Source organism: Dendronephthya gigantea, unplaced genomic scaffold (assembly GCF_004324835.1).
Source record: "Dendronephthya gigantea isolate DGI-Jeju-01 unplaced genomic scaffold, DenGig_1.0 000027F, whole genome shotgun sequence".
Classification (NCBI taxonomy): Eukaryota; Metazoa; Cnidaria; class Anthozoa; order Malacalcyonacea; family Nephtheidae; genus Dendronephthya; species Dendronephthya gigantea.
In genome coordinates, this window is record NW_021163037.1 from 262,594 (window position 1) to 274,741 (window position 12,148).

Here is a 12,148-nt window from a genome sequence, read left to right on the forward strand (position 1 = left end):
ATATCCTGTTTCCTCGCCCTATACTCTTGAAGTGGGTCTTTAACTGTCTTTCAGTGTACGAATTGTCTAATGTTGATCTAAAGAATCGTATTGTTATTACTTTCATATTGTTAGTGCATCCAACTTTCCTAATTCCCCCCATTGCTAGTGAGGCAACAGAGGCATGCAGCTGGCCACTGTCCCACAAAATTTGGATTCTAACCCCCCTCCACCCTAGTATGATGTGCTTACTACAGCATTGTTGTTAATCACACAACTTATGTTAGGAAGTTTGACAAACATTTGTGTTAACAGCAAGCGCAACCGAGGTTATAAACGTTGCCGTTGTTGCACAGATGAGGTTGTTTCAGAAAACTATCAAACTTTGATGACACTCTTAACCGCAATATTGCCGTAAACTATAATTATATTACTGAATATAGTGCTGGCTGCATTTTTTTAAAAAGGCTAAAAATTTCCATAAACGAAAATTTGAATGTTTGATATTAATAACTTACATTGCATGGTCTTATGCATCATAAAATGGTGAAAGGAAACGCTGGTGTAAATGCATGGTTACGCGAAACCACACTTCCATAGTGGCACGACGGCAAAATACGAATTTTAACGCAGGTAAGGATTCGCAGATGAACAAAAAAAAACTCAATTTAAACTCTCAGCAAGTAAAGTTTAATGATAGGTTAGATCACTAAGGTGTTTTTTGTCCAATTATCAAACACGCGCATGCACGTATAAAAAATAATTTACGGGTTTATAACGTAATAAAAAATATCCGCTAGCAATTAAAAAAGTTAGAAGCGTATAAAAGTCTTACTAGCGATTCAGTTTATTTTTCTGTTTCATCACTATTTATATAATTGAAGACATGCCTCTTAATGTTTAACTATAGTGGGTGTCGAATTTGAGCGGGTAGGCTCTTTTGGATTCAATCTTGCGCAGTTTTGACATTCCATTTTCGATCCAGAATTCACTGTTGCCATAGCATTTTATCAATATTGTTTTTAAATAAATGTATATAGCGATGTTGTATTGGTGGCTTTTACTCCTACAATTTTGTAGTAAATGCACAAGTTAAGAGCATGTTTGCCATGTTGCGATTTTCAGACGAACATGTGCATGCAGGCAAGTAAAAGCTTAAATTTATCATACAATTATATGCAGGATACATGTGTGTAAAATAACGATTTGAATGAATTCAGGGGCACCAGAACAAAGGGAGTTAGGCAGCAAAAGGGAAGCTAGCTGCACTTCTTGCCTTTTTCTAGCAAGGGAAAGGGGGCAAAGACGCCCTTTCGTAACCAACGAGCTTCAAGAAAACCACAATTCTCTATTGAAACCCCTCAGACAAAGAAATTATCCGTTTAAAAAACACGATGAAGGCGTAGTTGCGACACATCACAGAAATAATAAAATTAGCGTTGATGGAAAATTGACCAGAGGCCAGTTGTACGAAGCCCATCAAACTTAATTCTGACACGCTATATATGCATAGTTGTGAACAAGGACGGCGGACTTAACTTTCCCTTCCTCTGATAAGGATTTGAATTGGGGCCCCTGTACGAGTAGACAAATTACAAATATGAGTTTTTTAAATATGTAAATTAATAATTATAATAAAACATACTAAAAACTCAATAACTGAGTCCTGTCCCCTTATATATGTAGTCATGATATCCTTTCTAATAGAAATTATCATTGGGTGATCCGCGAGTATACATCAACTGGAATAAAGGTGGCTGGTGTATGTTATCGATTAAAGAAGCTTCTCAGAAGTAACTAGAACACCTTTCGGAATTCCATAAATGGAAAATTCTATCAGCGAACACCTTCTGGGCTTCAATGGGACGTTACAAATCAGAAAATCGCGATAAATTCCTTAATTTTTTCATTATCGAAATGACTTCAATTCTGCGGTTGCTTATGCATTCGAAAAGTGTCGAGGCACGCTTTCCGAAACACTCTCAGCACGCCTTTTCATTTTTATTACGTCACTCTCTTAATTCCGAGCAGTACTGTTTGCATCCGTTTAGCGAAATATATCGGCGTTTGCGTGCTTTGTAAATTGTCAGTGCGGACATATATATAGTAACTGTTTTCAACTCAGCTAAACTCGTTATTTTACTAAATTATTTAGCTTAAAGTCGTCTAAGACTCGAAGGCAAGTTATTCCGGGCCACAAAGTTCGCCGCGGGCCAGGGCGCGCCCGAATTACCGACCACTCAGTCCGCACCTGAATGTCATGTTTTTTTTCGAGCCTATAATCACCATTTAAAAATGGGCTTCGTACGATCCTAGGAAAATTTAGCATAATTTAACCGTAGCCGCACTCAATGTTATTATAATTCGAAATTCAGTTTTAAAAAAATCCAATATTACTGCATGTGCTTCTGCTTCATCAATAGAAAATTGAAATTCACCTTATAACCTATCATTCAAAAGGCTGAACTGTGACTATAGATCCTGAATAAAACATGCTTTAAATAAACCCTGAGGGCGTCAAAAAATAATGGAGCTTAATTTAGTATTGATTAGCGTAGTTGAAAATTGCAGCTCAGTGTTGGCAATTTCTTCAAAAGGACAATTTACTATGTCTTCTATAAATTGCCCTATATAATTACCTTTTAATCTGATTATGTGCTGCTACAAACCCGTTGCCAGCTAAAAGGCATCGAGCTCCTGTAGGCTACATTTTTGCTCGTTTGCTTATGGCGAATTTGAAATTCAATGTTGGCATGTGTACGCGCATATGCAATGGCTGAGACGTATACAGCTATTGTAGACATTGATCACGTATAGTGCAAGTGTACAGGCCTTGTATTTAAACTTAAGTTGAAATAAATAGGTTGAAATCAACCTACGTATGCTGGATATTCATCATGGGCAGCGAATGAATTGTGCCACGAGTGTCTGTATCTCAAGAGTATAAAGTCTATAATATAAAGTACCGATTTCAAACGATTTTTCATCGACAACTATTTTTATAACATTTCTTACCGCGTACCATTAACCATTCCTCTGTTAAGGGGATGATCGAAACTCCTTGAACACATACAGTCCATAAATACATCTCAATGCCTTGACTCGGTCCTTCGCTGATACATGCCTGCATATTATATCACTTCAAAGTATCATTGCATCTTCACAGTTTGCATGTGCCATAAACCGAAAATAAATTCAGCATTGATATACCTTTGATATAGATTTTTATAAAGCATCGCAAACTAACTTCCAACAATCCAACCAGCGACAGGCAATAGACTATTTTGATATATACACAGAACTGACCCGAACGAAATAACAGAGGCATGCATTAAAAAAGATATAGCGCAATAAATAATTAGGAAAAAATAGGATAGTATATACTATGCATGACTGTTTACTATAATAAATAGTAAAATTCGAAGCGATGAGAATGCCAAAAACTTCGTAGGATATACAAAAAGTGTCAAACACCAGGCTACAGAGATTCAACTATAGTCTAACGACTACCCGGCGTAAACTGATTCTCATTAAGTTTACGAAACTCTACGCAAAATTAAGCTAGTTCATCACTAATGTATTCTAACAATAGATTTTTTCAATAGCTTTTCTTCAATAGCTTCTTTGACGGGTTGTTAATATACCTCTAAAGCCTATAGGTTATACATCGCATTATACAGGGTGTCCCAAAAAAAACGAAAACTATTGAAATCACTCATTGTTAAAATTTGAATGCCGTGTTCACTAATTTCAGCCCGTGGGGATTTAATGAAACCGTATAAAATGCTAAATGCTTTGTGTTGCTAGAGAAAGGGAACATGTCGAAGGTCATGGTCCTTGAGATGCACATTTAAAAAATGTTATCCATATTTGTAAATTGTAAATATTGTTAATAAATATCATTTTTGCGAACAAGCAAATTTGACTGCATCATATGCATGCATAAAAATGCTTATGGCAACCCCGATGTATACACTTGTGGGTCCAACAGAGCCTTAGGCATTCAAACTCTAACAATGGCATTGTTATGGGTGATTTGAATAGTTTTCGTTTTTTTTGGGACACCCTGTAGTCGCGTCGAATGCACTCAAACAATAGATATAATGAGATTATAAACCTCATAGCTTCATTATCACAATTATCTATTCTTGAATCTTCGAATTGCATTCGACGGGACTAAAAAATGCGACGTATAACCTATAGGCTTAAGTTTCACGATTCTGAATGCCGGAATGGACATTTCTATTACAAACTAAAAATTAAAAAATTATTATGTATACGAACCGCAGGAGGCATACATTTTTTGTTCAAAAGACAGTTAACTTACAGTCGCCGGTTCCAAAAAATACGATCAATTTATTTGCTCAAATTTATCTCTAAGGTACAAATTACCCGACTTATCACCAATCTGGGTAAGCGCCTAAGCCCCCTTTGCCTATGAGTACTGAATCATTACCTCAGCAAAAGTACTTACATGATCGCGATTGAAATGAATTATATTTTTTATGAGTTTGATATACACAGCTAGGGTGTATGAAAAAATACCTTTTCAATAGCAAAAAATCGTACGCCTCTGAGAATTATTGAGGTTGCTGCGGTTTTTTATACCGGCACCCTGTACAGTATAATCAGATTAATACTCCGATAATTACATCCAATAATTCCGTCCAATATTCCATCAGATCACCATGACAAATCCCTTTATCTCACATCAAAGAACAACCCCTTTTCTTTTGAACGACAACTTGGGCTGAAGTTGTATAAAATAAAAGTTTGGGTGAGGGGTGAATAAACGTATGGGATCATGGGATCATGCAAGACGCAAGAAAATTGGAGTGAGGCTCTCAGACCAAATGTAATCATCGAGAGGCAATGTAATCATCTTATTTAACAATTGTTACACTGAATGAACCTACCCGGCCTGTTTCTTAAGTCTTGGACTTGTCGATTAGCGGCAGCAAGTTGTTGATTAAGACCGGTCTGTTCTCGGCGCAGTTTTTCTATCGCCTCGTTTCTTTGTTTCTCCATCCTACGGTGTTCATTTCGCAATCCCTCCATGTCTGCCGAATGTTGATTTCTTAATGCAGCGTGTTGCCGCTCGATCGCCTCGTTGTTTTCTTGTCTTATCTGATCAATTTTCCTTTGGTTAGCTTCTTGTATTGCTTTAATCTAAGAACAGTATTGGATGCAAGTAAGAAATATATCTATCCACACAGGCATGCAGATAATGAAAACAAATTATTGGATTTAAAACAGAAACGTAAATCTCAAAACTTAGCATTATGTTAAAATTAATTGAACACCACAACTGATCTATCGACAATTTTTATAGGATATTTTTATCATAAAAACAGCGTTTTGAGCATTTTTAGCATATATATATATATCTTGTACGGCAAATTTCCTAAACGTTTAGCTCATGCTGGTTTATTTACAGCCAAATTAACAATAAAATATTTTTTATAACGATCATGCAAGTTAAGCATGAATTTATATAGAGAATATCGAGAATGAACTGAGTTTGATAAAATGAAAAGCATGCAGGCACAAAATAATTGTAAATATTTGTAATTGTAATAATTGTAGAAGCACTAAATATTTGTAATTGTAATAATTGTAGAAGCACTAACATCATAGTATTTCTTTCCCAGAAATACTATGATGTTAGTGCAAACATGCAGCGGTCCTCTACCAGTCACTCTACCTCTTCAGCGTGTTGCTTTGCGCGTGCTTCTTTTTGTCTGAGGAGTCGTGCGTTCTCCTCCTGTTGTAAAAACAAAAGAAGTATAATATTTAAATACTATATTTAATAACTCGGGCGCGCCCGCGGGTAAAAATAAATTTACTGGGAACTGTCGTGGTAACTGCATGGGAAGTCTTTTTAAAATCATGGTAAAGTAGTCCATCCATTGGTTCCAATCTGTCATTTGTATGTGTTAGCAGAGAAGCAGAATAAGTTACCACAGTGGCCGTTCAAACACTGTTTACAACAAGCAGTTGCATGCGACTAAATGGTAATATAAGGGGTCTATATTATTATTGGCAATGGGAGTTCCTTCTGTTCTACCAATAAAGTCGTATTTATTTCAATTACGTAACTCGTTAAGTGTTGGTTACAATACAGCCTTCCTGAATAAGGCCTCACATTTAGTCGCCATACATGCATTCATAGCACAGACTTAATCAATAAATCCGTTACCACATCGTATTCTAGCGTAATATAAACAGCGCTCAGGTTTTCTGCGTATCTGGGTTCATTAATTATACCGCCTACAAAACGTCATCAGCGGTACAGCATAAAATGTATAACTCAAGTAGAAATTGCCAGAGAGTAACAAAATCTTTGTGCACTTTACCTCAGACTCTAGACACACGGCTTCATACAGCGCTGTTTGAATCTTTTGGTTTTCCATTTCATCGTGATAATCTTTAAGTTGGCAAATTGTCCTCATCATTTGTTTCTTTCGGTCTTCCAAACTCTGCACCGGAATAAAGCAGTGACCGAAAATGTTTAGTAGGTTACATAATTAAAGATAAGACGCGCACATAAATTAGCATTGTCAGCAAAGCTTTTTGAACGATTTTATCAACGATTACCCATACTTTATACCGTTGCATGCGATCAGTTTGCGATACTTAAGCCTAACTTTCAAACTATAACGTAAAGTGACGTAGCGTATTCCTTTGTTCCAAAATCACCAGGTTCTATTAGCCGCACAAGAAACACAAAATATGTTATACACTTCGTTGTGGTTGAAATGAAAAATGTATTGCATTTTCCTTCACGCCGGAAAATTTTGAATAAGGGGTTAACAAAAAGGTTGTGCATGTGTAAGGGAAAGAATGGGTATCAAATTTGTCATGTAATACAGTACAATGCAATTGTATTGTAATGTAATACAGTACAAATTTGGGGTACAAATCTCCAGGAAAAAACTAAAATCGAAACAGACTAACAAGATTGCTGTGAAGAAGTTATTTATAATTTGAATTGGTATAAGAATTGTTTGTAGTTTAAAGATTGGTATAAAAGTTGTATTTATGTGGTAACTGGGCGTTAACTAGAATTTTTTATCCTGGCCACGAATGAAAACATTTTTTTAAACATTCGAGCTTTGAGTTATTTCATCACGATGACTTACCAAAAGATGCTTGTTATAAACTTCTCCAGCGGCGGGGCCGAGTGCACCACCCAGTTCCCAGTAATGACTTTCGACTTCTCCAACAACACACATCACATACTCGTAAGATGTCTCGTGGTTAATGTTTTCAAGGACAGGTTCCAAGTGCTGTTCGACGAGTTCTTTAAGGATATCTTCGCAAAATGTCGTTGAAATATTCCAGTTCTCCTTCAGTAATGAATGTAAAAATCCTCCATTGCATTCACCAGCATCGGAAAAGGACGAGCAGCGTTTCTGCGGAAAATGTTTTGTTGGATTAGCAACTTATGCTGCAAGAATCACCGGCTTAATATCTTGTTTTAGCAGGTTGCGTCAAGAAAACGATGACCGACCATGACACTGGACACTTACGGTGAATTCCTTTAGGTGACTTTGAAACTGCTCAACATCTGGATCCATCAAGGTTTCATCTCTAAATTGCGCAATAGCGTATTTCATGATCTCTTCATGTTGCATCATTATCTTCTCGTCCTCACAGGGGAAATATGATTTCAGCTCAGACATCGCTGACGTATAGATCGCAAACGCTGTTTCACCTGAATTGTAAAATAATTAAATAATGGTAAAATCGCTCGGAATTGGCAACCTCGCTCCCAGGGTCTTCTCTTCATTAAGTATATTCAATCTTTTTTAAACGGTGTATACGCTGACGAAGTCAGCGTTGTGACAAATTAGAACACGTAGTAATATTTTTATTTAGTATGTCTATGCAGTTACTTCACTATTTTAAACGATTTTGAATAAACGTTATTGCATGCTATTGTAGTACTTTTCCGAGATATTAAAAGTATACCCGCTCTTTGGTATGCTATTTTGACTGTGACATCCCAAAATGATTGCCAGTCAGGTACGAAACCTTTGGTGTTCAGAGCAATTACGTAGCTCTTTATCATATCAGCTAACTCTGAAAATACAAAGAATTTGCCTATATGCACCTTGATTCACATTATCATGATAAAAAACTGCCCTCAAATGGCAAACAGAAATTTAGCAATAAATACACGACATGAAAACTTACGACTTCCAGTAATTACTGAGTCATTCAATCCTCTCTTAGGATGGTACTTTTCCTCTATTAACTGTTTCACTGTTTCCATTTTATCCAAAAACTCTTCATTAAGGTATTCCCGGAATTCTGGTTTGTCCATTTGCGACAGCACCCGTTCCTTGTCCGACGGTACTGGTAAAGTAAAGGCATCAACGGACTTGAAGAACGATTTAATGTTTCGTCTTATTTCATTTTTTCTTTCTGTCGTTGTGGACAACGTCCTTTCTTCCTTCAAGATCTATTCGAAAATAAATAAAGATTAAAGTCAGGAATAGCTAAAACTTTTATTTTATCATCACATGTAGTCATTTATTGTCAGACTATATATTCTTAGTATTTCATGTCGATTTCAATGTCTAAGAAAAGTATGTATATTAAGCGCTCAGTTTACTCAGTTATATGACTTAGATCATCCTCTTTATCATTATAACCCCATAAACATGATTTATTTAGTTTTATTATCCAGTTTCTGCATTTAAATCTGTTTTTTACTCAGATAATTATCCTCCGAGTTTTGTTATCCTTAAACTATCTGCTTTCTGAGAAAAACAAAAGAAGCTTTTCTGTTTGGTCCATTTCTGGTGATAATTCTCCTGAGTGGAGTCCAGCCGGAAGACGCGTCAGATTTAGCCCTCAGACAGTCAGACTTATTGATAGAAATCGCTACATTCCTTTCAATTCTACCTTTTTTCTTCACAAATTACCTTTTGTTCCAAATACGTATTTATATCACAAGGCTGATGGTTGATATCGGTTATTTTTAACGTGACATCGCGGATTAACCAGAAAAATTCAGGCGAACACTTTCTAAACATTTCCACATCTTCTATGGTATTTTCACCATGCTTTTTAACACGGATACTGTCCGACAACTTAGAAACATAACTGAAATCAAATGCAAATTATAACCGGTGAGCAGGTCTCGAATATCACCTACAGTCGGCGGTGGCTATTGTCGGTTATCCATTGTAAAATAGTTCTGTCAGTGGTACTCTTTTAGGGGTACAGTGTAATAATCCTGAAAAAATTTTCTTCGTCGATCAATTAAATGAATATGTTAAATTTTAATCTGCCTAAAAGATGGGTTGATTGCGTTTTAGAGGATAACTCTTCAGTAAAATCCTGCTAACTCACTGTAATTTTTCCAGGTCACTATTTGTCGGGACATTTTTACTGTTGTAGATCAGAAGCGAGCTTATCAAAACACTCAAGGTGAATATTTGATTGTCTGTAGAATCTGTAGCATCCACACTGTCTGCGGAACCAATTCCTTCGGAATCAAGGAAGACAACAGTAACAATTTCACCAGAGCTCATGCGATACTTAATTGGCGTTCGGCCAATCCAAATCCCTGCAGCAAAAAAGAACACGAACATCATAGTGAAACGATGCGGACAGAATACAATAAAAATCAACCAGCTATACAAAAGACTGGCGACTGGTGAGGTTCATAATTGATGATAACAAAAAAACTGCGAGGGGACTGGAGAGTCCATATTTTCATTTCTTTTTTGCGGACTATACCAAATACGGACTATTGCGGATGTCCGGAATAGTTTCATTTCTTTTTTGCGAAAATACTCTACCCCAAACACAATTAAGGTTCCATGTATATTTAACTAAAGCTTCTGAAAATTTCAAGATTTTGACAAAAAATACATGTTTCGGAAACACACTCAAAACAGGCAATTATCCTTGTTTTTTTTAAATCAATTTTAATTGTAACAAACGTTCAAGGGGAATTGAGGTATATTACCCATTGTTTCTGCTTTCATGGTATGGCCCAGTCTGAACTTGCTGCCCTGCAATTGACTTAGGAGATAGGACTTCCCAGTTCGTGCAGGACCAACAATACACACAACACAGAGAGGCCCTTTTATAGACCTCAAAATTTTCAAGCCTTCTTCGCATATATTCAGCTCCGACCGCTTGGCATCTTGTTTTGGCACCAGCAGGCTTTCTGATTCTTTCCACTGGAAATTATTTGGTATACAAAGAGGAACAGCATTTTGTTCACCATTCATTGTGCTGAAGGAGAAAAGTTGGAGCCTATTACAATCATTCATCTGGTAAGAATATATCAACGGAGTTTTTATTTGGTGACGAAAATCGAACGGAATTTATATTAATGTTAAGAACTAACCGGGAGTAGTCACCAACTATCAGGAATCGAACCTAGTCGTCCAGTCCTGTGCTTTGCCGGTACAGCCTGTTCTTGCCACTGAGCTACAAAGTAAGCATCGTAGAAGAATGAGATCTTTTTCATGGTTCCCCATCTTCTCTCAAGTTTGTTTGCATCCGCCATCTACATAATTTAAACTGCACGGAGAAAATCGTGCTGATGCGTCAAATATGTGAATACAAAGGGCTGATTTGTCGAAAAAGCGTTAAATTTTCTTCCTGGGCCCTTTTTGCCGCCCCTCGGGGTAATTACCCCGTTTCCCTCGCCTTAATTTTCGACGCTATAATGACCAAATTGGTTTATTTCTCCATTTTTATGTAATAATCGTGATTCCTTTGATTCAGTATCACAAATTGAAGGACAGACAAAGCATTATCAATTTTAGCACATATAGCTAGCAACTACCATTAAATTAATGTTAATTTATCCACTATTATTTCATCATGTGTCAAAAATATTCTTGTATTCGGCATGGTTTTCAGTTTCAAATTTAGATGGCTTTTAGTGTAATAAGGTTGTGTGAATCATAGTGGTTCGTAGACCAATAGGACATTTAGACATCAGAAGATCAAAAATTGGTTTGGTCTCCCAAACGATACAAAATTACTAGCATTTTCGTGGCGTATAAATTTTGAGAATTTCAATAATTTGAGGATTATATCAACTCGCTTTCTGCAATTATTATGTTATCTACAAAAATATGATAGCCAACTACTCCATGCATTTTCCAATCGTTCTCACTGATTGTAATGTAGAAATAATACCATACATTATTTCGAATGCGCATTGCCATGTTTGTTGCCATGTTTGTTCGATTTTATACACATAAAAATTAGGATTAAATTACCCCCAAACAGAGTTATAGTCATATTAGCTGCAACGATAGATTTAAAGTCAACTTTACCTTCTCTGTGTACAAATTATCGCGTCGCTTCAGCGTGAGCACAATAATTACAGACAAATAAAGTTCAGCCTTTGTGTTTTCATTTTAAGTGAAATGCAATTCCTGAAAGGGAAATAACCGGAAATTTAGCATTACACAAGCTCCGGGAAAACCCCACTCACATGCACTTCTAAGTGTCTATAAAGTGGATAATAAAATAACAAAAGTGTCTCAGTATATGCATGATAGGTAGACGTCGTTTCTATAAGCAGCAAATAGTTTGGACATTCAAGGGTCTGTCTATGTATAGGCATAATTTTGTGGTAAACGTTTATTAAGTATTTTGCATTTGATGTTGTTTTCTTGATCGTTTCCTACCCTACTTGACTTGCATAGGTCAGTCTACCTAATTGCCATTGGCCTGGTTCATAACTCAAAGAAGCCGTTATTCTGTTAACCCAACCAACACCCTCATCATACACTGATAATGCATGCTTACACATTGCCCATAAATGTGGTTAAAATATATTATCAAGTTTCCATTCTGTTCCGTCAGTATGAGCAGTTTTCACTATACACTAATTTAGAATTCTATTTTCCCTGGTTGCATCGCACTTGATACTTCTCAACAAATCTCAGTTTACTATCTGTTGGCTGTTGGAATGGCAAACAGCTTTAGAGCGCATATAGAGAAATAATTTCCTATCCGAACGAACTTCAACGTTAAACTGATAAAGTCATATCAGCTCTTGATTTACAAAAAAAAGTGAATACCTAAACTTCTGATTATAGATTTTTAATTTCATCATTCCATCGATTGCAAAGTCAATTTTTTTTCAGATATATTTATCCAAAGGGTAATTGTCAGTGCATGA

General features: G+C 36.3%; 1 protein-coding gene across 5 annotated transcripts; it reads right to left on the reverse strand.

Moving 5' to 3' along the window:
* Positions 1–4,099: 4,099 nt before the first annotated feature.
* Positions 4,100–11,383, reverse strand: LOC114523504 (guanylate-binding protein 2-like). 5 transcript variants are annotated; one of them, XM_028544453.1, is made up of 13 exons: positions 11,295–11,383; positions 10,352–10,434; positions 9,965–10,236; positions 9,343–9,559; positions 8,913–9,093; positions 8,179–8,446; positions 7,954–8,064; positions 7,512–7,696; positions 7,122–7,394; positions 6,336–6,458; positions 5,684–5,743; positions 4,896–5,148; positions 4,100–4,729 (listed from the first exon to the last, which is right to left on the reverse strand). In XM_028544453.1, exons 3-13 carry the CDS (start codon positions 10,230–10,232, stop codon positions 4,686–4,688), a joined length of 1,983 nt encoding a protein of 660 aa, XP_028400254.1. In that variant the 5' UTR covers positions 10,233–10,236; positions 10,352–10,434; positions 11,295–11,383; the 3' UTR covers positions 4,100–4,685. The 5 variants fall into 5 exon arrangements, with proteins under 5 accessions (XP_028400254.1, XP_028400253.1, XP_028400250.1 ...); XM_028544452.1 differs by having other exon boundaries at positions 9,965–10,257; XM_028544449.1 differs by having other exon boundaries at positions 9,965–10,274.
* Between the last annotated feature and the right edge of the window lie 765 nt (positions 11,384–12,148).